Source organism: Equus przewalskii, chromosome 3 (genome assembly GCF_037783145.1).
Source record: "Equus przewalskii isolate Varuska chromosome 3, EquPr2, whole genome shotgun sequence".
NCBI classification, from domain to species: Eukaryota; Metazoa; Chordata; class Mammalia; order Perissodactyla; family Equidae; genus Equus; species Equus przewalskii.
Window position 1 is genome coordinate 32,445,139 of NC_091833.1, and position 23,956 is coordinate 32,469,094.

At 62.6% G+C, this 23,956-nt stretch overlaps 1 protein-coding gene and 1 long non-coding RNA gene across 13 annotated transcripts in view; one reads left to right on the forward strand and one right to left on the reverse strand.

The window, feature by feature from the left end:
• The window catches only part of GSE1 (Gse1 coiled-coil protein), a 408,425-nt gene that overhangs the window by 345,695 nt on the left and 38,774 nt on the right, over positions 1-23,956 (forward strand). For 5 of the 12 annotated variants that reach the window (XM_070612426.1, XM_070612425.1, XM_070612429.1 and 2 more), the window contains one exon: positions 23,671-23,889. The exons of 2 other annotated variants lie outside the window; for them this stretch is intronic. In XM_070612426.1, the coding sequence (XP_070468527.1) occupies positions 23,671-23,889 (219 nt within the window). Of the gene's footprint in view, positions 1-4,937; positions 5,038-5,520; positions 6,074-6,096; positions 6,333-23,670; positions 23,890-23,956 lie in introns of those variants that run through there. 5 more of the 12 variants (XM_070612436.1, XM_070612431.1, XM_070612432.1 and 2 more) reach the window with 5 other exon arrangements.
• Positions 16,993-19,636, reverse strand: LOC139082242 (uncharacterized). Its single transcript, XR_011538044.1, has 2 exons — positions 19,303-19,636; positions 16,993-17,766 (listed from the first exon to the last, which is right to left on the reverse strand). It is a non-coding gene; the product is annotated as an uncharacterized lncRNA (long non-coding RNA).

A 23,956-nucleotide genomic window follows, 5' to 3' on the forward strand; every position in this document is an offset into this window, starting at 1 on the left:
GGGGGAGGGGCAGCGGAGTCACTGGTGCAGAAAAGTCCAGAACTACCAGCCCCAGGGCCTCTTTGGACCCCCAGCAGCCCGTGCAGCCTCCCCCAGGAGTCGCTGCCCCCTTTGAGGGCCTGAGCATCCCCCCCTCCACCCCCCTCCCCCTGCCTTGGCCTGGCCCTGGCGTATAAAGTTTAAAGGTTTAAAATGCAAATATTTCTCTTTTATAGATGCCAGCTGTCTCCAGAGAGCGCGTTTCCTTGCTGCTCAACTTTATTGTCCAATTAGCTTCCCATATCTGGGTACTGGAGAGCCCGGGGGCTGGGGGGGAGGGGAGCGGGAGGGGGGAGGGGAGCAGGGGGAGGGGAGCGCAGGCTCCTGCGGCGGTTCCGGGGCTGGAAGCTGCTCCCCGGGGGACTGTGTCTGGGGAGGGGCGGGGGAGCCCGGTCAGTGGGGGAGGGGTGCGCGCCCCTCCCCCAAGGTTGGGGGACACCTTTCAGAGTCCGGGCTCCAGCAGGAGAGGCAGGAGCTGGGGCGGGGGCGGTCAGTGGCAGGGGTATTCTTTTCTTATTTAAAAAAAATAAAAGCGGCCAGCCCCGAACACACTGGCTTCCTTTTAGTCCCTCTCGAGCGTCCCCCCTCCGCGCCTGCTTTCTAGCTGCGCGGCGGCTTCCCCATTCACCGGGGCTCGGCGGCGCTCACAAAGCGAGGCAATTAGAATTGAAAATCTATGCAAAACAGCTGTTCGCTGATTGTGAAGGAGCGCAGCTGTGCGCTGGGTGCAGCTTGGGAGCCGGCGCGCAGAGGGCAGGAAGTGTCGGGCCAGCCCGGGGTGAAGAGGCGAACTCCTGGACCCGCGGCCGCGGGAGTCGCTGGGCCCTCCCCCTTCCTGCTCCCCCGGAGGTGACCTTGGCTACTGGAGGGCCGGCTGCGACGGCGCTGCGGGGTGGGGGGCGGGCTCCCAGGGCCAGGCCTGGACTGCCCCCAGCACCCTTGGAGAATCTGGCCCGTCTCTAAGGAGGGCCGCAGGGAGAGGAGGGGGCTCCTTCTCCTTGACGCCCTGTGCTGGTTGTTTCCCTCCATTTATCTGTTCAGCAGATCGGCGTTAGATCTGCAAGCACAGAGCTTGCCTGGTGGCCAGGGCTGGGTCACATCTACCAGACAAGAGTCCCTTTTCCCCTCCAGGCACCCACTGTCTTGCCAGGGGGAGGGGAGCCCTGCTCCCTCCATCACAGTGAGGCCCAGACCACTGTTCCCCACCCCCAGCCTGTTAAGGATGCTCCTTCCTGGCCCTTCCCTGGGAAGGTAGCTCAGGAGGGCGTCCTGGGAATCCGTATTTTACACACACTCCCTCCCCTCTCATCTAAGACCTGCTGCCCCTTGCGGCGGCTATCTGAGTGGGCGGCTATCTGAGTGGGACGCAGTGCCCGGAGAGATGGATTCCAGCGGCCAGGATGGGAAAAGCCTTCTTGGAAGAGATAAGATTTAAGGCCGGCTTTGAAGAATGGAGAGGATTTCTGGCTCAGTGATAGCTGGCTGGATGGAGAAAGAGGGCACGGAGTATAAGTGGTGGGGGCTTGGCCGCAGGGCGGGAGGGGCTGTGCACATCCCAGGGTGCCAGGCTCTGAGTGATGGGTCTCCCCAACCCCCTGGGGAGGAGGACAGTAGACTTTGAGGCCTGCAGCCCCCCCTCCTCGCAGGTGTTTCTGCAGCAGGTAGTTAGTTCCAGAGAAATGCTGCCAGGTGTAGGCGGACAACTGGGGTCTGGATCAGGCGTGGATGGAATTTGTGTGCCCTACGCAAGTTAATTAACCTTCTCGGGTCTGCTCACTGGGCTCTGTAATGGAGGTCACACGGCCTGCCTTGCAGGGGCCCAAGGATTAGTTGACACGAGGTGAGCGGCCTTGGCACATGCTAGATGTTTGGTAAATGGCATAAGTGATCGTCCCTTCCCACTCACAGTGAAGTCCTGGTCCCTGATGCTTATTTGCCCACCTGGTTGTTGAATGAGGTGCGGGGGTGATGCAAAGACGACGGTGACCTGCAGCGTTTATGTGCTAGGAACAACTGGGTAGGGTGGAGACACTGTTACACTGCTGTGCGTCCTGCTGATCCTAAAAGGACGCCGACTGACAAAGAGCAGGACGGCAGGATCCCCTTCCTGGTTTCCAGGGCCCGTCATAGACCAGGGGCTGGCACCTGTGCCGGGACTCGGTGGGGGACAGTCGAAGGCAGTGCTTACACTCCCGGGAACCTCACCTGGCCCAGGTGGGTGCCCGGCTGGTGGTGTTGACGGGTTAAGTTGCCATCCTGTTCTCCTGTCTTGCCAGTTCTTTGCTGCCTTGAAGTGTTTCTCCTGTCGGCACCTCCCGCCCGTGACTGTCGCCTGGTCTTTTTGAGCTGGTTACTGAGAACCAGCCAGGCATTTTCAGTTCTGTATCTGGGAAGGGTAGTGCCAGCAGAGCCGGTGCTTGGTGTGTTTGTTGAGTGACTAAATGCCCACCATCTTGATTAGAGGCACTGCTTTCTTACTGGCAGATCCCTTCTGGGCCTTTCCACCTAAACCCTATCTCAGTGCCAACCTCAAGGGGTGGGTTTAAGGGGCTCTGGGTCTTATCTTTCATGGAAGCCTTTCTCATGCTTTCAGCCGTGCAGGTGTCACATGTTCTGCAGGTGTCACAGGTTCTAGGCTCGTGGAGGTGGGGCTGGACCCCTGCTTCCTGCCCCAGGAGGCACAGTTCAGATTGGCAGGGGTCTGGAGTGCCCACCAGCATCCTGTTGCCCCGGGCCCAAAGGAAGCAGGACCCTGGTGGCAGTGTCATCAGGGCAGGTGTCCCCGCTCCAGGAGGTGTCCCCACACAGCCCCCGGCATCTTTCCCTTTTACCCCAAGCTTCTTTCTCTGCCCGGTTTCCAGGCAAATGAGAATGAGGAAGAGGAGGTCCCGGGAGGAGGAGTGCTTTGCCCAGGAAGGGCTCTCGGTTGGCTCCGGAGGAGAGAGGAGAAGGAACGTGCCTGGAGGGAAATGGAGGGCAGCCAGCCTGAGCCCCGAGTGGCGGGAAATTAGGAGTCAGGCTACAAACCTCGTTAGCGAGGAGCGCGGGCTGCAGGAGAGCAATTCCCACCCTTAAACTCGGAGGCCGTGCTCCCGGATTACTAATTTCCTCAGGCTGGGCGCACTGACAGCGAGTGTCATCCATCTCCCCAGGGCCAGCCCGCCTGGTGGCCAGCCAGCATTTTCTGGCCGGGGCGCACACAGCCAGCTCGCTGCTGCCCCCCGGCGGCCGCTGGGGTTTCCTGCAGCTCCCCCGTCGGCCTCAGGCCGCCTGCGCCGGGAAGGGGAGACCCAGGTGGGAGCAGCTCCAAGCACAACTCCCCTTGCTCCAGTGCGCACGTGACCTTGAGCAACTGCGCCTCAACTTCCTCATCTGTGAAACGGGATCCGACCACCCGTCTTGCAATCCAGAGGAACCAGATGTCTACAAGGGGAGACAACTCTAAAAGTGAGCCAAATGAGAACCCGCCCTGGCCACCCCACACATTTTTATGTTTGGCCCTCATGGTCCTCCTGAAAGGGGTGGAGGAACGTGGCCGCCCTGCCCCCTAGGACCTCCACAGGGCTTAAGGGAAAAATGCAGGAGCTTGTGTCCCGGTGAGAGGAATTTGGAGGTTGGGCCTGGGTGTCCGGACTTGGGGGACAAGGCTGGGAGGAGACTCCCGGCCAGGTGCGAGAGGTTCGTTTGCATGTTCCTCCCCTCCCCCCGCAGCCTGCAATCCAGGTGGGAAAGGGTTGGAAAACACCTCCCCCCCCGCCCCCGCCCCCGCCCCCGCGGTTTTAATTTTGTTTTTAAGGCCTTAGGCCAGTTGTTGAATTCTCTCCTATTCTCTCCTAACTCCTCCCCCCTTGCCCCGCCCGTAACTCCCGGCAGGGATGCAGACCCCCTCCCCCGCGCTCTGGCCGCCAGGCCCGGTGAATCTGCTGGCCGTTGCCGGGTATAAATTCCCCGAGGCCGCGCTGCGGAGACGCCGTGTGGTGCGTAAGTTAAAGCTTCGGGCGAAGGCCGAGGCCCGCGGGAGGGAAGCGCGGCCGCAGCGGGGCGGGGGGCCAGGGGAGGCGCCCCTCCCGCGCGGTGCCAGGACTGGCCGGCGCCCGCAGGTAGGAGCCAGTAACGGCCCCCGGCCCAGCCTCGCCGGTCCGTTTCCCTTTTCGTTTGTGGTCGGCCAGGAGCCTTGTGCAAGGCGGGGGGCTGACCCGCGTGCCCTAGCGTGCGCTCGGTCGAAGGTGGACCAGGGGAGTGGGTGGCTTGGGGGCGCCCGTCTGGTCCCTGGCCCTCGCCCCCCAGCGGGCGCACAGGCGGGTTCTGCTCCCCGCTGGCGCGGGCCCCGAATGCTCCAGGCCCGCCAGCGTCATCGGGAACAGATGGATGGGGGGTGGCAGGCGCCCAGCGCTCCCTCCCATCGCAATCCGGGCTGGCGTGGGGAGGGAGGGAGAGGGAGGGAGGAAGGCGGGGGAGGCTAGGCCCTCAGGGACGGCAGCGTGCGCGCCTGCCAAGCGCGGGGCGGGCATGTCCCGGGGCAGGTTTGGGGCTGGCAGAAGTGCGGGCTGGCACCGGGGGCCGAAAGTTGAAACCCACAACTAGGCGCTGGGGCGGCCGTCTCGGGGTGGGGGGAGGGGTACTAGTTTGCCTCTGGGCTCTTAAGTGTGAAAGCTGTAGATTAGAGGGTTTTCCAGAAAGGATGTACAGGGAGAGATCCCAGGGGCATCGGAGCAACGCTCGGAGCTTTGGACGCGCGCGGGGTCAGAGCCCGGGGCGCCGGAATGCGCCAGGGCCTGGGGCGTCGGGTGAGGCTTGACCCATTAACCCGGCACTTCCTGGAGCGGCGGGCGGCGCGGGGGGTGGGCTCGAGGCTCCTCCGCGCCCGCCGCCGGTGGGGGCGGGGCGGAGTCCGGGGTGGAGGGGAGGCTGGGGCCCTCAGCCTTTCGCCGTGCCGCTTGTGGGTGCCCAGGAATTTCAGGACGCTCCCTGAGTCATTCCAGTCTGTCAAGTGCCTGGGTGAGGTAGGGTGGGGGGGGGTGCCAGGAATGGGGAGGCGCGGCGCTGGGGCCAGAGGCCCAGTGGGTCGTGCCAGTTTCTGGAGTCGGGCGGCCTCGCCTCTGACCGCAACCCCAGCTACTTAATGATCCCCCTGGAGGAGCGGCGCCTCCGCGGGCTCTCCAGCCGCTGGGACGTGGGATCTTTAAAGAACTACCCCGGCCCCCCCGCATTGTGGCCTTCCCCAAAGTTACTTAAAACGGGAGGGGGGGCAGTTCCTAGAATTTTGGGAGGAAGGCTCAGAGGCCCGAGTTAACATTCATCCCTTTCAAGTGGGGGCAATAAGGTCACGCATCTTGGGGGGCGGGTAGACGCACACAGCCTATTTTGCGTCGCCCCCTCCGTAACACGCACACCAGCTCCAAGAAAGTTGTCCTCCGGAACACGTGAGTTTGTCGGTTCGCTCAGTATTGGGCCTGCTCTGTGCCAGACGCTGTTCTAGGCGCCCGGGAAGTGATCGCGAGACGTGCTAGGGCTCTGCTCGCGTGGCGGGCATTTTGGAAGCGACTGCTCCCTACTTTTGGAATCAAGCGGCCGGTTTTGGACACCAATGTATCGGGGACCCCTAAGCAGTCGAGCCAGGGGCTCCCGGGAGTCTGAGGGTGGCACTGCCCCTACCTGCTGGTGTCCTCGGCTCACCTGGCCGGCCTAGCTAAGGAGGGGCGTGTGCCCGCGCGGGTGTACCCGTGCGCCCGTCGGTGCGCGCGCGCGCGTGTGTTTGCGGCTGAAACCCGACACCTCCCGCTGGCTGAGGTCAGGGAGCCGGGAGCGAGCCAGTGGCCCGGGAGTGGGCGGCGTTGCGCTTGGGTGTGTCCTCGGCGGCGGCGACAGCAGCAGGTGTTTCTTGGCCGGGGCCCCGGAAGCTCCACCTCCCCAGCGGCCCGAGCCGCCGCCGCCGAGCAGCCCCGGGTGAGATAAGCAGTTTAGACAAACACTGGGCGACGGTGGTTCCAGCATGTGTCAGCCGAGGCGGAGCTGCGGGGCCCTGGCATGAAAGGTGAGCGCGCCGCGCCGGGCAGTGGGGGCTGGGGGGGTCTCCGCGCTCCCCTCCACGGGCGCCCGCCTCTCCTCCTCCAAGTTCGCGGGTTCCGCGGGGGCGGCCGCCAACGGCTCTCGGGCAACTTCCCCCAGAGTGTGAGCGGCGATAAGAGCCGGGCGGGCGGGCAGGCGACCAAAGGCTCCCCGCCCGCCGCGGGTCGTAGCCCGATGGGCCTGGCTCCGGGCGGGGCTTCGTGGCTGCTTTCGGTGAGGGGCGCGTAAGTGCGCGCGGGCGAGTGGGGTGCGCGCGGGGGGCTCTCGGGGAGCGGTCCGGAGCCGGAGTGAAAACTTTGCGGCGGCGGCGGCGGGGGAGGGAGCGAGGGGGGCGGCCGAGCACCCCCGCGGCAGGTGCTGGCGGCGGCTAGGGGGGGCGCTCGCCTGCTAGGGCTGCGAGAGGCTTGGGTTTTTGTCTTGGTCCCCTTCCCCTCTCCTGCGAGCGGGGGAGACCGCAGGGAGGGCGGGACTGCCCCCTCCGGGGTCTCCGACCCCGGCGCCCTGCTTCCCAAGGGCGCGCCCCGGGCTCCGCCGCTTCTCTCCTCCCTCCCTCCGGCCGCCGTGGCTGGAGCCGTTCCCCTGCCCCTCCCCCTGCTGAAGATGGCTGCCCCGGCTTCGAAGGTGGGAGGGTGATTGCATCCGCTGCCCCTCACTCGCGCTGCCCTTTTTCCCTCCCTGGCCCTTCCTGCTCCGCTTGGATGCGCCTCCCCGCCCCCAGCCCTCCCGGGCGCGCGGCCGCGCTGATGGGCGGCGAGTGGCCCGACCGAGTGGAGCCGATTCAATTATATTGCAGCACCAGAGACACCTCCTCGGCCGCCCGCCCGCCTCTCCGGCAGGCTAATTAAATTCCCTCCATGGAGGCGGAGCGGGCGTTGGGCTCGCCTCCCACACCCCCTTGGCGTTTCTCCTCCGGAGCTCCGGGTGGGGGACGAGGGGACCACTCAGGAGTGTGCGGCGGAGGATCGAGGCGCGGCTCGTGGGGAGAATGGGCTTCCTCGGGTGGAGAGAAGGGATGCCGCGACGCCCCCATGTGATGGGCCGGGGGCCCCTGGCTGGAGCGCCGGCTTTAAGTTTTCAGGGCTGAGTGCCTGGCGGGGAAGCACCTGCCGGGGCCCCCAGCTGGGTGGTGACTACCAGCCGGAGTTGAGTCCACTTGGCTCTTGTTTTGTAAACTAGCCTTTGTCTGCGAAGTACGTCTGAAAGACATTAAACCCTTGTTAACCCCTGCCGTGCCTTATCTGGGGCCCACACAGGTTGGGGTTTGGAAACAAAAAGCGAGACCACCGATGGAAAAAAGGGCTCCTTTTGTGAAAGGAGCTGGAACAAAAGGCCCAGCGTACCCTGGGTGGGAGTCTCCAGCTTAAGCCGATTTCCAGGAGGCGGGAAGAGGGGCTGAGGGTCTTGGGGGGGTGCTTTGAAATGTGTCGCCTGGTTGGCCGGCTGGGTCTTCTCCCATAGGATTCTGTGCCTCCTCTGCCCCCAAGGAGTGGAAGGGGGACCCCAGGTGAACAGCCTGCCTCTGGGCCTCCCTCGGTGTTACTCAAGTTGGGGACAGGTTAAGTGTTGCTCACCCTGTGTTTATGGGCTGTCTCCACCCGCAGGGATGGCGGAACCTGAGGCACGGAACCTGAGGCACGGGCTGTGCCTGACTCAGCCGGGCCTCGCCGCAGGTGAGGGGGGCCCAGGGCGCAGGCTCTGACTGGCAGCCCGTGTGTCATCCCAGCTGCCTGCTGTGCAGGGGCGCCGCCCCGCCCAGGTGGTCTGGGAAGCGCCCAGCAGGCCTGGCTCTGCAGGAGCAGCTGCCCTGCTAGTTCACCACGGCCCCATATCTGCGCAGTCCTGACCCCTGGGTGAAAGGGGTGTGGGGGCCCCCATGGCCAGTGGGGGTTGGCTTTTGTCACTTTGTCTGGAAGCAGGAGTCCCCAGCCAGGAGGGGAGGGGGGCAGCTGGAGCCAGCGGGGTTTGACCCTGGGAGTTCTCCTTTCTGTGAACCTTGGGGGCGGTGTGACTCTGGAGCTGGTGAGCAGCCAGGGCATGACCCGGGGTCAGCCCTGCCCTGAGAAGGGAGGTGGGGAGGCCCGGCCTGCTTCCAGGCCCTCATATCTGTGGGGCCATGCTCGGAACAAGGCCATTGGCTGTCCTCTACAGCGCAGGCCCTGACCTGTTGGGGACAGCTTTCAGAATCCTGGCTTGTCAGTTGAAAAGGGTTTCTAGATCCCCCAGCTTGGTTTTGTAGAACTGTTGGTGGCCAGGCTGCCCCAAACCCAGTGAAGCCAGAGCCTCTGGGTTCCTGGCTCCTGCCTGGCGCGTTCTGAGTTTCCCTGGGTGATTCTGATGTGCAGGCTGGGCCTGAGAGGTCCCCTGACGTGTGAGCAAACTGTGAGGTCCAGGGGGCCTGGGGGCCGGCACCAGAGCTCACAGCAAGAAGCGAACGCCTCTGGAAGCTCTGATGGCCTTTGCAAAACTGTCCCCTTGGGCAGTTCTCTGGCTGCCAGGAACTTCCTTGTCTCTGGGGGAAGTGCGAGGGCTGCAGATCCCAGAGCCTTGTGGTTTCAGAGCAGAAGCCAGGGCCCCTGGCCTCGGCATCTCTGGCCAGAGACCAGAGCAAGGTCTACCCAGCGCCACGCTGTGGCCGCCCTGGGTCCTGCACCTGTTGGCCTCAGGCCTCCCTGGCCCACTGAGGCCCTGATTGCCCTTCTGGCAGGTGGTGTCCACCCTCCCCTGCTCTGAAGCAGGAGGGGCCTCTGGGCTCGAGCCGTACCAGCGGTGGGTGCCGGCAAGCAGGAGCTGGCGGCTGTCTCTCCTCGGCCCGGGGAACTCGCCGGGGCTTGTGGAGTCAGCCAGCAAGGCCGGTTTTTCCTGGCTCCACGCGGAGGCCAGAAATTCCCAGCCTGGGTTATTCCAAGTCCACGCCGGGCCAGGCTGGGCTGGGGTGGCAGCACGTTAATTGCTGCTGTTACAGCGACACGGCGGCCTCCAGACCCCAGGCTGCGGGAGGCCGCCTGCCCCCTTCCCTGGTGTGCCAGAGAGCGGGTTTTTTTTTTAAGCGTCAGGGATCCGAGTTTCTGGTGACATTTCAGCCTGGCTGCTCGGCTGGCTTCAGTTTCTCCGCTCGCACAGAGCTCGGTGTGGGCCACCGAGCCGCTGGCTTCACTTCCCCACGCCAGCCTTTCTCCCCTGCCGAGGCCACAGGCGGCAGGTGACGTTTTCGAGTGTTCCTGTCAATGCGAATTTATCGAGCGCCTCCTGTGAACCCGGGAGGTGTGCAGACAGATAACACGGGAGCGCGGCCCAGCGGCCCCTGCACGCCTGCCAAAACACGCACCGGGGGCCTTTTAATCTCGCCTCTGCAGCATCTGCCCCCACCAGCCTCTCTGTTCACGCCTTGGCTCCAGCAGGACGGACCCGCGGGCATGCACACGTGGTGCCTGGGCCTGGCCTGGCTCACCTGCCCCACCGCCTCCAGCTCTCCAGTCGGCTGCAAACCCCCCCGGGGTCCCTGGGGCCAGCCCCTCTGCCCCTCCGCCCCTCCCTTCCTGGTGCTCTGAGCATGTTCCCAAGTTCAGAGGGAAGCAACTGCCTGGTAAGGGGAAGTGAGAACAGCCTCCCCACGAGGGTGGGATGGGGGCCAGGCCCGGAGGGAAGAGGCTGTAGGTAAGGGAAGGGAACTGGACGTTTGCAAGCATCTATAAGAAAAGGGGGACCTGCCTGAATGTGAGGCTTTGTGGGGTCCCAGTAGGACTTGGGAGCTTTGTTGGGGGGGGGGGGGGCGTGACTCAAGTGAGGAAGGTTCAGACCAGGGTGCTCACTTCAGAATCACCCGCGGAACTGTAAAAGCCCCGGGCCCCGGCTGGACCTGTGAGCAGTTAAGCCCGCATCTCTAGGGGTGGGGCCCAGATATCTGTATTTTGTAAAAAAGAAAAAAAAAAAAAACAAACCCCACCCTCCCCAGGTGAGAGCTGAACTGGCAGGGTCTTCTGTGGGGGTGGAAGGGGAAGGTGGGCTGGTGCTCGTGAAGGAAGATGAGGGTCCCACCTGGGAAGCTGGCGTCTGCCGTGTTTGCCCCAGGATTGGATCGGGCAACCCAGCGAGCCAGAACAAACACCCGCTTGGAACCGGGCACCCCTCACCTGGCTGGAGGAGGTGCTGGAAAAGCACAGTGGGCTTGGAAGCCTCTGGCCACCCACGACCCCATCACCAGGTCCCTGGATGGCTCCGGGCTTTGTGTTAACCCAAGGTAAAATCCTGAAGGCAATTGTCTTACGTGGCCCAGGTGGGCTGCCAGCTACTGGCCCTTCTACAGGCCCTTCAAATGCAAGGTCGTCTGTGGACAGGTGGCTCCTGTGTCTGGCTGGAGCTCCAGCCAAGCCGTCCGATTCTGGAACTGGTTCCTCCCCCTGGAGGAGTTGACATGCATGAGGGGATGCACGCTGTAGTGGCTTTGGGGCTGCCAGACCCAGGTGGGGGGCACCCCACACGGGCAAATGATGTGGACCCTCCCACCGTAGTCAGTTCCCACTGCCGTTTCCCCTCTGTGTGATGGGGATGCAGAGGCCTTCTCCGGGTGGTGATTTAGAAGACGTAACTGCATGCCACCTGCCTGCCCCCAAGGAGGTAAATGCAGGGGAAGGCTGGACCCCACGTGGGCGCGGGGTCAGCCCCTAGCGAGTGTCTGCTGTTAGTCTTAGCGTGCTGATCTGCACATGTCTGTCCCTAGCTAGGGCGTTCACGTCCACCTCTCGCTCAGCCTGTGTGTCTTTAAGCACTTGACTCCCGGCCTCAGTTTTCTCATCTGTAAGATAGGAACGACAGGCAACGGCCCCTGCGTCCTCGGGCTGTTGGGGCTCCATGCTTTCTTGGGAAGTGCTCGGAGCGCTCCTGTGTGAGGTCGGTCAGAGAAGACGCACCAGATCATCCTGTCTTGGTGACTAGTACTCACTCCTGGGGATTTAGTTTATGAAACCTCGGAGGCTCTGTTCCCCACCCCACCCCTTGCAGGGTTTGGGGTGGGAAGGGGCTGCGGCCACTTTTCCCACCAAGACCCCAGGGCCCACGGTGCCGGAGCACGCCTGCAGACCCTGCTCTGCCGGGGCTGCAGCAGCCAAGGGTGTTCTGGAGCCTCGCCCGCCCCCAGGGTCTTGGAACTGCAGAGTGTGCACGTGCACCCCTTTTTCAGCTGACTCGTTCCCCCGGACGGTGGCGGATTGCGCCCTGGGTCTGGGAGGAGCGGGGTGCTGTTTCACGTGGCCGCTGCCCCCCGCCCTGCCCTTCCTGCACAGATGGTGGGTCTGTGGCCACAGGCAGCAATGAAAGCGATTGATCTGCGAGCCTGGTCAGGGCGGCATTGACGCTGGGCGGGGAAGCCGTCCTGGAGAGGAGTCTGCATCGGGCAGAGGAGGAGGGGGACCAGGCGAGCAAGCTGGGGGGGTGGGCAGGGGCCTCCTCTGTGCTCACCCCAAGTCTCCCCTGGAGAGGACCCAGAGCCTGGGGCGCCACCTAACAGGCCACCCAGCCCCTCTGGGGGCGGGAGGGACCAGTGTCCCCGTGTGACTCCAAGCAGTGGTCTCGGTCGGTCTCCTCTTCCCTTGAGGAGGCTCTGACTTGCAAGGTAGGGGTTACCGCCATTTGATCATTAGCTAAGAGAGGTGGGGGCCCCACAGGGCTCATCTCCCTCCGCCGGCTCCCGCCCACCACCATCATGCAGCCGACCAGTAGAGGAGAGACAGGTCCCTCCTACTGAGTTTCCCTCCTCTTTGAGTGTGTTTTTGTAAGTTTTTTGCGATGCTATGTGGTCTTTCTCTCTCCACGTGACTATGAGGATTCCGGGACTGGATGGTGGCGTGGAAGATACGAAGTTGAATGCGGGTGAAGCTGAATCTTCTTAGGTGGGAACCTTGGAGGGACTTGTGCGTCCCGGAGGGTGCTCGTCCCCTCGTGACTGGGCGGGGGAGGCTAGTTGCCCCCATTTCACAGATGAGAAAACCAAGGCTCTGAATCAGCCCCTGGGGAGTGCCTGGTGCCCCACTCTGCTCTCAGGGGCCCGTTTAGGTGGTCTCTTGGAAAGGCTTACTGGTTGGGCTCGCAGCGGGAGCGGAGGTGCGGGCCGAGATTGTATGTTTTAAGTCAGGCTGACGTCCAGGCCTCGCCTTTCTGAGCACATAGACTTTTTGTGACTTGTTTTGTCCGTCTAAGCATCTGTCCTGTGAGACGTTCTAAGACCCAGGGGGCTTCCTTAGTAGGGATGCCAGACCCTGGAGCCTGTCGCTCCAGCCCCGGGAGTGCATTTGAGCTGAACAGCTGGTTTCCTAGTTGGAACCAGTAGGACTGCGTGGCATTGGTCCTCGGGGCCATGCTATCTGGTGGAGTGTTGGTGCTGGGTTTCTCCAGCCACGGTCCTCTGGACGTCGGGGTTTCGTGCCGTGGTTACCAGCAGCGTGCAGGCCACGCAGGGAGCCCACCGCGAGCGTGTTCACACCCCGCACTGTTCTGCTGAACAGATCCCAGGAAGGGACACGGCTGGATGTGAAGGCTCGACAGCCTTAGAGATGCTGCTGGACTCCTCCGGGGGGTGTAGGGCCCGCCCTCCGCCCACCTCAGCAAGCGGACCTGTGTTTACGTGACTCTGGCTAGTTGGGAGTCCATCCCTCTGTGCCCCTCTGTCCTTGGTCTCTGAGCAGGCTCGCTCCCCCCACGAGGGGAAGAAAACCCTTGGCTCAGCAGGTGCTTGTGCTGGGGGCCGATGTGCCAGGTGCAGGTCTCTGGGGCAGACCGGGCTGCTCCTCACGGCATGATCCAGGAGAACTCGCTCCCCCGGTCCCAGAGGGGAGCCCAGCGCCCCGAGAGCCAGTTCTGGGCCTCGGCGTCCTGCCTGGGTTCCCGGAACCTCACGGTTGTCCACCCGGGGCCCTGCAGGCGTTTGTGTTAGTTGCTTTTGAGAAGAAGGGGAGGATTATTTAGGCCTAGGTGCTTGGCTCTTGGCAGTGGATGGAGGACAGTGGTGGCCAGAAGGGGGTGGGACCGGCTTGCTCTGTCCCGTGGCACAGTTGGGACGAGGGAGCTCACAGCTTCACTGTGTGACTGTTTTGCGAACTTTTGCCTGGTGGCCCCATTCTGGGGTCCATTTGTCCGCAGGGCAGTTGGTTTTTTCCAGGGCGGGGCACTTACAATGTCTGGGCATGGTACACGGGGCTTGGAAGATGGTAGAGGAAACACCATTAGGACTTGGACTTTTCTGCATCCTCCCTTTGACACCCATATTCCCTCAGCCCAGTAGACATTCAGGGAGGGTGTTGAAACTCTGGGTTTGATGTGTAAAGAATTCTGTGCCGTAAGAGTCAGTGGTCTGGGTTCTTGGGTACCACAGGTCTGCGCACACATACCCCCAGCGGTTTACAGGTGGGCTCTGTGAACTTGGTAAAACTCGGTAAAAATCGTGAACTTGGTAAAACCATTTGCAGAATTCAGTAGGTGTATTTTTCTGGGAGGACGTTGTGATCTATACGTTGAACCATTGTGAGAACGGGCGTTTTTGCAAAAGCAAAAAACTGTTTTATAATTTGGAGCAAGTCCTGGCTTGAGTGAACTTGGCTTTGATTCAAGCAAGACCCACCTGCGGTGGACACGGCCAGGATCACGGCCCTCTTGCTGTGGGCCCTCATCCCTGAAGCTCTTCCTGCGGCATCCAGATCGAGGGAAGATCTGAGCTGAGAGTCCTGGCCGCTGTACATGCTGATTAAGCTCCTATGGATGCTGGTCATTGCGTGAGCCCTCATAGTTTCACAGTGGGAGAGACCCCTGGCGTTGAGCAAGCCGGCCAGCCTGAGGCGATAGGGAGTGGTGGGGACTCTGGTGAGCTGGAGACTTTGGGACAGGCTAAGAGAGAACTGCCACTCTCAGGATTATGGTTTTGTGGCTTCTGATTTTTCAAGAGAAACTGGAAATCTTCATTCTGACTTGCAATTTCCTGTTTTAAAATGTCCATTGATTTGCATTTAAACAACTTGACTTCAGACCAAGTTAAAACAGGTCTGTGGGTAAAAGGAGGCCTCTGCCACCTCCTGTCTGGCCACCCCCTGTCCGCAGAGGATGGAGAGGGAAACTGAGGCTCAGACCACGCAGTGGCCTGGCAGGGCCCCACCGAGAAGTCGAGTGGGAGCCAGGCTGGGAGCTGGTCTTCTGGCTGGTTTTTCACCAACGATTCGGTCTCCTGGCTCAGCCCCCGGCTGGTCCTGCCACGTGGGGAGCTCCCGCCCTGCCTGAGCGGGGTGCCAGCTGTCACCCTTTTCTGCGTTGATTGAACCTGGCTGAGGACCTGTGCAGATGTGGCTCGTGTTCATCCCGTCCCTGTCCTGCAGCCTGTGAACCTACTCAGTGCCCTTAGGGGCTGGGGGCCGGTGGAGAATGCCTGCCCTGCACAGACAGCTTTTGTCCCTCCACATGGCATTGGAGGGACAGGTGCTCCTGTGTCCTCTGTCCCACCCTCTCTTCCGTCACCTGGGGGGAGGGCACCCAGATTCCTGGCCCCAACCTCCTTACTGCAGGGAGGGAGTGGAGAGCGGGGTCCTGGGGCTGGCCAGGCCCCAGCAGGCAGCGGCTCTGCTTCCAACTCCATCCTCCAGTCCTCTGAAGGACCTGGCCTTGACCCCTGCCCTGCGGCTCCATGGAAACTTGGAGGCCTTCTGGGCTGCCTCCTGGCCAGGTTGGGTTCTCTCCTTGGGGACCGCTTGTCTGCCCTGGAGGCCTCTGACCCCTGCCCCTTCCTGCACCCTGGCCTCGGAGTCCCCTGAAAGGGCCCCTTTGTCAGCGGGGCGAGGCTCGGCGTGGCCTGGTTAGCTCCGGTGCCACAGGCACACAAAAGAGTCGCTCCCCTGGTTGTCTCTGCAGCCTCTGGTGTCTCCGGCATGGGTGCCCTCCAGCCCCGAGCTTTGGGAATGTGGGGATCGGGGGTGGGGGTGGGGTCTCAAGGTCAGATCCTGGTCTCTCTTCCCGGCTCTGGGCCATCTCTGATGCTCGCTTGTCCCATCATAAAGTGGATGGGGCATGTTGGTGGGCCATGTCGCAGTAGTTAACATGCCTGGGGTCTGCAGCATGGGAGGCGATCCCCAGTAGGGGGTCATCTCTAGTGTCTTCTATTTAAAGGGACATTGTGGGTACAGCAGCAAGGACAGCTGGCTTCACGTCCCGGCTCCTCGGCCTCTCAGCACGCTTCCCAGCCTTGGTTTACCCCTCTGGAGTCGGGGAAGGAGGTGGGCCGTGCGGGATAAGTGTGTGGTAGGAGGCTCCCTGGCCCAGGTTCACAGGGGCCCACCCACGTTTGGGAGGCAGCCTGTGCAGAGAATGGGAAGGGAGCCGCGGGGAGCACTGAGGCCCGTGGCTCAGTGTGGCAGGTGCAGGGGTGAGAAGGGGTGGGAATCAGGCCAGCTGGGGTCAGTCAGTTCTAGGCTCAGCTCTGGGCCACCTGTCTGACCCCTGTCTGCTGGGGTCTGTTCCTGTGAAGGGTGACTGATGCTCTGTGTGCAGCAGCTGTTGTGTGCCGGCCCCAAAGTGCACGGGGGAAACGTTCCTTCTGGTTATTATCACTACCGACAATATTGTTGGCGGCTGCCTCCCAGAGGCCTGGGTGCTGGGCTGCAGCCTTGACCCTGTCTCAGCCTTTTCTTGGCTTCGTCGGACGCTTCCGGCGGCTCTCTGGCCTTCCGACTCCCGCGCCGCTGGTTTTGTGCGTCTTCCCACCCCAACCCCTCCCGGGACGGCCCAGCGCCCCCTCACCGCTCGCACGCAGCCCTTCATCTGTCTGTCCCAGGCTTCTCCAGACGCAACAGCCGCTTAGAATAATCGCCGTCAAATGTCGCTGCCATCTGTCGCCTGACTTCCGTCCTCTGCCTCCACCCGGAACCTCGGGGACTCCCGCTCATCTGGGGCCTTGAGCCTCAACCCCCGGACTGTCCTTGGAGGCCTCTGTCAGTGGGCGCCGACCCTGTGCCCCCTCCTGTCCCCTCACTGCCTGGCTCCCCCTGGGCCCCCTCCCTGGGAGCCAGCCTCGGCCCCGCGGCCCAGCCTCGGCTTCTCCCTGGAGCAGCGCGCACGCTGAGCGGCCCGTGTGAGCGCTCTTCGCCGCCGTCTCCCTAGAACCCAGATCCAGCCCCCTGACGACCCCCCACCCCGCTTACTCACACAGCAGTGGGTGGGCAAGGCTGGGAGAGCCCCAGATGTTGCCTACCACCCCCATGCACCACAGGGGCGTCCTGTGGCCTGGGCCGAACCCACCCCCTCACAGGGGCTGCCAGTCCGCCGGGAAGGGAGCTTTGTGGTCGGCCTGCCCTGTGGTGCCCATCTTGGGGTGGGTTCCCCGCTGGGGCCGGGCTCGCATTCTCCTTGATTGGGGTTCCGGTGGACACACATTGCAGCTCATGAGCTCCTTCCTTCAGCATTCTGTAGTAACTTAATAAATGCTCTGAGTGACAGGTCCACGGGGGGAGGATGGCAGCCTTGTTACTCATTTCACTCCTGGGCCAGGGTCTCCTGTGGGGGCGCCGGCTGGCCTCCCGTCCCCTCCCCTCCCCTCGTTCTCTCGCCCTTCTCTCTGGTTCCGGGTCAGCATCCAGGCCATCTGCTGGGCCTTCCCCTGCTCCAGCAATTAGCAATGGCTTTGGCCCAGCCTCTGGCTGCTGGGGCCCTAGCCGCCCAGAGGACCTCCAGTTTGGGAACTCAGGGCAAGAGAAAGGCCCCAGTCCCCTTAGAAAGCCGCAACCTGAGGGGGCCTCCTTGGATGAAAAAGAACATTAAGGCCTCAGCAGGCCCCCCCTGTGCGCCCCTCCCCGCTCCCCCCGCCCCCACCCCCGGGAAGAATTGCTTCGTGCGAGTGAGCTCGGAACACGCCAAAGGCAAATATAATAATGAATTTATTATGAAGCAGCTCAGCTCCCGGGGTCACGTGGCGCCCCACGCCGCCACCACCGCCCGCCGGGGTGTCTGCAGCAGCTGACCCGGCCTTGTCAGGGCAGCAGAGACATCGCCCCTCGGGGGGCTCGGGGGGCGCTGGAGCCGGGGGACGCCCTTTATTTGTTCACAAACATTTCTTTCTACGGTAATGAAAAATTACCAAGAGGGGTGATTAGAGGATCTGAGTCCAGATTGCGTGCGCAGGGCCTTAAAGTGAAGCCCTGCCGTGCCCGGCGTGCTGGGTGTAATTACCCCCGGGGGGGGGGCGCCGGGGGGGGGGAAGGGCGGACTGGTGCTTGAACTGGGAGCCAGCAGAAAATTCATCTCAGCTATTAGCTTGTAATTACAGACCATGGAGGCAGCAGGCCTGAGGTCTGGTGCCGCGGAGGAGCGGGGATGAAAGGAAGCGGTAATTATGGCATCCGCGGGAGGCCGTGGGGAGGCCGCGCCGTGCTGATTAATGAGCCCTCCACCCTCACGGAGCGGGAGCGGGCGGGAGAGGCTGATGGAGTGGTAGGGCCTCCCCCCTTTAAACCCCACTGTGGGGGCGTTTGGACAACAGGCCCTCCACCGTGGGGGTCTGTTCTGAAGAACCAAGAACAAGGTGGGTTTCCGGAGAACACCCGCCAGTCGCCGTCCTTGCTTGCCCCTCTGCTCTTGGGTTTTTCTTCCTTGCCTTTTTTCCTTTTTTTTTTTTTTTCTGACCATATCAGAAACCTAGGCAGAGGAGAGAAAAAAACGTATTGATTGAAGACACCATACTTTGGTGGAAGGAGCTGGAGAGGCAAGGGCCTCCCCCGGCCGTTCTGGGACGGGGCCATCTTAGCTCCTCCAGACCCCCACCGTCCGTGCAGTGGGGCGCCTGGGGATTTTGGGGGTGCTGTTAGCCCGGTGGCTTCTCCTCTCCTCCTGCCCTCAGTGTCTGGGATGGTGATGGGCGCTGGGCTCTGCGGGATGGGCCCTGGCCTGGTCCAGTCGGCAGGAAACTGAGGCCCAGAGGGTCCTGGGCCCTGGGCTTGAGGGTGCCCAGGATCGAGCAGTTGGATCTTGCCTCTCGGTGGTCTGGCTGCGGCTCTTTTCTCCCAGGGAGTCAGGGGGCAGCTGAGGGTGGCAGGAGGTGAGTGTCCAGAACAGGACAGCAGGATGTGCTATAAACCAGAAGGCCAGGCGGCCACACGACCCGGCTTGTGCTCCCGCTGTGTCACCCGTGTCAAGAGAGCTCGTGCAGCGCAGAGAGAGTACAACCCTGCCGCCCCCGGCCCCCATCCATCACTGGCCTTCACGCTGCGAGCTTATTCCCAGCTGTTAGGATAATGAATTTACATGAGCTGATAATGTAGATAAGAATTCAGTCAATGGCCAGGGGCGCAGAAGTTAATAAATACCTCTCTAATGAAAGCAGGGGGAACAGGCCCCCGTCCCTCAGGGCCTCCTGAGGGTGCAGGGGCCGCCCCAAGGCCCACTCTCCTCCCTATGCGCCCCTGGGGCCTCCACAGTCACAGGGGTCCTGCTGGAGCCCCAGCAAGAGGACACTGGGCGGCCTGGGTGGAAGAGCAGCCAGCAGGCCCTGGAGTGACCCCAGCCTGTGACTGAGGGGCACGGTGGGTGGTGGGCTCCCAGAGGCTGTGTGGATCTGCAGCAGGTCCAGGGTGACCCTTTACAGGGTCTCTGGGTCCCCCGAGTTTGGCTTTGTGTCCTTCCACGTCCAAGGTGCGAGGGAGCTGTCACCTGGGCTGCTGGTGGTCCCGGTGCCCCCTCGCCTCCCATCCCTGGGCTCCCCCCTCCTGGTGCACACGCTGTGGAGGATGCTAATTTTAGACTCTCCTAATGAAGCTGCTCATTTGGAATGCTATTTTAAGTGACCTGACATCAGCAGAGCAGCTTTCCTGGCTCAGAGCTGCTCCAGAGCCCACGGCTGACACCACGGCAGGGACGCTGCTTTAGGGGACCCCCAGGAACCCAGGGGGTTGTACACGGGGCTGTAGGCTACTGGCAGAGCCTGGGGAGCAGGTGCCAGGCTTCGGGAGGGGAAGGGCAGGCTCAGCAGAGGGCTGGCGGGGGGGGGGGGGTCACTGGATGCCAGCAGGAATGTGACAATGACATTCAGGTGGCAGCTGACTCCAGGAAGGAGGGAGGGAGGAGGCAGAGGGTGGACCAGCCCACGGGGACCTGGTCACCAGGAAGGGGTCAGGGCTTCAGGTGAGGATTGGGTTTGGGTTCCAGCAGGGGCGCTCCAGTCCCCTCGGCTCTCACCCCTGGCTGGCAGGAGCCCCTGGTCTAGGGGACGCCACGTGCTCTTGTTGCTTGTGACGACTTCATGCAGGCGGGTCTCCATCTCTTCCAGTACCCCCTTTAAAAAAAAAAAAACTGGTTCCCTGCATAAAAATTAGAACATAGGGAAGTTAAAAGGATACACATGAGAGAATTGCTTCTCTCTCCATCACCCGAAGACGGCCACCAACAGCCTTAAGGGGCGTGTGACAGTTTGGGGTCTGGCCTGGGACTTGCCCTGTGGCTGCCGCCTGCCTGTCCCAGCAGCTCTGTACCACCCTGCCCAGCGCTGGCCGCTGGCGGTCACAGTGTGTCTGCCCGGGTTGCAGGCTGGCCAGCTAGTCATGCGGGCACTGGGCAGTGACCTCACATCTGTTCCCCGGGCCTCGGGGACCAATCCCTGGGAGCTGCAGTGACAGCATCGCCTGCCTCCCTTCCCTACCCCCCTCCTTCTCCCCTCTGTCTCTGGAGGCCGCCTGTGGGCTGCAGGGCCGGGCAGAGCTGGCCTCAGACTCCTGCAGCCTTGTGTAGATGGACACAGGTGCCGTGTTCAGGTAATCCCAGCGCTGCTGTTGACTGTTGGCCTTTGGATCCGAGCCTGGCCTCTCCCGCCTGTGAAACGGGCACAGTCACACTCCCTTTCTTGTAGGGTTGTTGGGGTTCAAAGAATAGAGGCCAGTTTGCTGAGGAATGCTGGAAAAGTGAGGGGGCTGGTTCGTAGCCTCTGCTGGCATCAGAGGGGCCCATTCTGCAGACTCGGGGTAAAGGCACAGGGTGCTTGTAGATGCTTAAACTTCTCGGGCTCCAGAAGGAAGGGAAATAGGAAGAGAGAATGGCAGAGTGGAGCTTGATCAGTAGAGCAGGGGGCCCTCGCTGTGTCTGTTATCCTCACTGTGTCTGTTATCCTCACTGTGTCTGTTATCCTCACTGTGTCTGTTATCCTCACTGTGTAACAGGCCATCCCAGACTTACCATTCAGGGATTCAGGAGTGGCTCAGCTGGGCGATTCTGGCTCAGAACCTCTGATGTGATCCGGCTGCTGGCCGGGGCTGCTGTCTCATCTGAAGGCTCAGCCCGGGGCTGGAGGAGCAGCTGCCAAGACGGTGGCTCCTGGCTGGAGGCCCCAGTTCCCCGAAACATGGGCTTCTCCAAGGGCCGCTTGAGCATCCTCACAACATGGCAACTCAGAGACGCAAGGAGGCAGCCACAGTGCCTCTGACGACCTCGCCCCGGAAGTCACACGCCGTCACTTGTGCCATATTCTGTTCAGTAGACGTGAGTCCATAAGTCCGGCCCTCGTTTGGGAGAAGAGAATTAGCCTCACCTCTTGAAGGGTGTGTGACAAAGACCTCGGGGACATATTTGTAAACTGCTGTCATCAGATACATTTTATCTGTGTGTTGACACTTTGGTCCAGCATCACCATTGGGTCTCAGACTGGGCAGGGGGTGTAATGAGTGGAACGAACACTGTGCCTGCACCCAGGAAACAGGATTCAAGTCTTAGGTGTGTTGCTTAACTCTGTGGCCTCGGACCATACATATGACCTTGACCAGTCTTTGAGTGGCTCCTGGCCTCAGTTTCCCCACCTGGGCTCTGCTGACCTCCCAGGATCATCAGAGGCCTTGAGCGGGGTGCACAAGGTGGAGGTGGTAGGTGGTGGCTCTGCCACAGTGGCCTCTGCTGGGCCCATTGCAGGGCTGTCTTGAGAGGTGCCCCGATGATCTGTCTGACCCCTGAGGACTGCTTAGGTGTCCCCTGGGGAGGGGAGGGAGCCCTGGGGCCCTCACATGCCTCGGTCCGGGGTAGCCCCTGTAGTGGGTCGTTCTTCTAAGCACCTGGGACCATGAGGACGTGGTACCCTTTTTGCCTAGCCTGAGTCCACACAAGGGCGGGCTGTGTCCTACGCCACTTAGCATCTCTAGACACTTGCCCCAAAACCATTGACCTGCCACGTGTGTGTGCCGAGGACCCGCTTCTGGACCCGTGCATCGGCCCCTTTGTGGGGTCACCTGCCTGGGTGTCCCTTCCATCCCCAGGGTGTCCTGTGGGTCAACTTTCCCCAGTGCCGCCCACTCAGGGACATGGAGGGCTGGGCTGGCTGGCTCCCAGACCTGGTCAGGGGACAGGACAGCAGCGGGGAGGGCTCAGGCAGAGTGGGGGGGTCCCCCCAGGCCGCACGCAGACTTGTGATGCTCATGGCTCTGGGCCCCCGGAGGCCAGGCGGCACAGATCTGGCAGCTTGGGTCCCGGGTTCGCTGAACCTAAACTGTGCGGCTTTGGCCAGGCCCTCCCCCGTCTGGCCTGGTTTTTGTCCCCATCGGCTGATCGGTTTTATAATAATAATAGTGACCCCCCTGGCATGTGCCAGGCACACTGTGAAGCCCCCTCACATAAGTTAGCTCCTTGAATCCTCAGACAATTGACCTCATGACGTAGATTTTATTTATCTCCATCTTAGAGATGAGGAGGCTAAGGCCCAGAGAGGCAAAGTAACTTGCCCGAGGCCACAGAGCCAGACTCGAGCCCCAGGTGTCTGGCAGCCAAGTCAGTGCTAAGCCTTGACTCCAGGCCTTGGCCGTACCGCCTGTCCTCTGTCAACACTGTGCACAGGAGGAGGAGGAGAACACCCTGATGGCAGCCTGGGGCTGGAGCTGAGCTTCTGGAGCGTGGTGTCCATTGTGCTCCATGGTCCTCAACTGGCCGATGGCTAGCAGGTGCCAGGATGGCTGAGAAAGGACTCTTGTTGGGAACCTGTGTTTTCTGGCCATCAGGCTGCTGGGGCACGAACCCGTTGTGCCCCCTGGGTTCTTGGGTTTCCCCGCTGGACTCAGTGGTTGTGGGCATGTGGCTGCTGACCCCCCACCTCTGCTCTTCCAGAAAGAGGACGAGCAGGGGTCAGCCTCGGGGCGGCTGCTGCTGTGGGCACCCGCTGGCAGCTGGGGGGCTGCCTGCTGGCCAGGGGCACAGGGGCCTTTGTTCCCCAGGTACAAGCCCTCGTCAGAGAGAATGGTGTTCCCTGGAGCTTGCCCCCGCCTCAATGTTGCCTTTTATGCACCAGCTCCTGGCCTCCCGTGGCCGCCCCCAAGCCCAAGCCGCGCCCCCAGATGGCTCTTCCCTCCTCGCAGGGCTCTGTCTGGGGTTTGGAGCAGCATCGGGTCCTCGTGTGTCATCCCTACCAATGCGAGGCCATTGGCCTGATTTACTCCCCTCGGATGCACCGTCGCTGCGGGAGCAGGGCCCAGGCTGGGCAGGTGGCCTCAGGAGGGCAGGGGATGTTAATGGAAAACTTATTTATGGTGTGACCCGCCCGTCCGAGCCGGAGGCCAGCCTGTATTGATTAGGCCACAGGGCGGGAGAAGGTTCAGTCTTCTCGTTGACACTCGGCTGGGACTTGAAAGACTGGGGGCGCGTGGGAAGGTGGCGGTGTCCGCCCCCCGCGGCGTCTGATGTCACTCTTGGCGGGCGGCGCTCCTCAGCTCCTCTGCTAGCGTCGCCTGAACCTGGCCTGGCTCGAATGGGGTCCCCGCTCCCGTGGGGCGGGTGGGTCTGCAGCTGTGTGTCTTTGTCTCCCAGGGCAGGGTGGGTGTGTAGGGAGGGGCCACACAGCAGCAGGGGCTGCGTCCTCCCCCCTCCTGTCCCCTTCTGCGAGGTCCGGTCTCAGGTGGAGACCCGCTGGGGACCCCAGGTGGCTCTGGGGCTCGGGAGGGCATGGTGGCATCAGGCGAGGGCTCCAGGCCAGCCTGCTGGGGTCAGACCCTGGGTCTGCGCCGCCTGTGTGAGCTTCAGTTTCCTCTTCTCTGCAGTGGGGGCAGCAGTGGTGGTGGCCTTGCGGGTGCCGTGCGGGAGTTCCTGGCGGGAACCTGCTGGTGAAGTAGGAGCTGCTGCCCTGGCGTCTTCACTGTCTTCATTAGTTCCTTCCTTTTCCTCTCCACTGGCGATTTTCTCTTTGTTCTGAGGATACTGGCCCTGGGCCCCTGCCTCAGTTTCCCCCCACCCCCCCGCAGCGGTTCGGGGCTGTTTTCAGATCCTCCCACACCCGCCCAGCCCCGGGCTGCCCGGGAGAGGTTGCAGGCTGAGCTGTTTGGAGTCTGGAATCCCCCAGGGACCTGGGCAGCCTGGTTCTCTATTACAGGTCCAAGGGCCAGCCTGAGGGGCGCGGGTCTGCCCCTTGTATGGGACCTGCGGGGGCACGGCCCGTTCTTTCTGCGGTGCTGGCTCTGTCCTGCTTGGCCTGTCCTGCCAGGAGCTGCCCTGCATGCTGCCCGCTGGCGCCGGCCCTGCGGACCCGCTCTGGTGCTGGGGCCTCCTGCTCTCTGGGTGACGCTGGTTCTTCTTTTCCTGTTTCAGGCATGAGCCATGAGCCCAAGTCCCCTTCACTAGGGATGCTTTCCACCGCGACCAGGACCACCGCCACCGTCAACCCCCTCACCCCTTCGCCGCTCAATGGCGCCCTGGTGCCCAGCGGCAGCCCCGCCACCAGCAGCGCGCTGTCGGCCCAGGCCGCGCCGTCCTCCAGCTTTGCCGCCGCGCTGCGCAAGCTCGCCAAACAGGCGGAGGAGCCCAGAGGTAAGAGGCGCGCCCGCCAGGCTGCGGCCCGAGGGGGGACACGCCCCTGCCTGGCCGCCCAGACCTT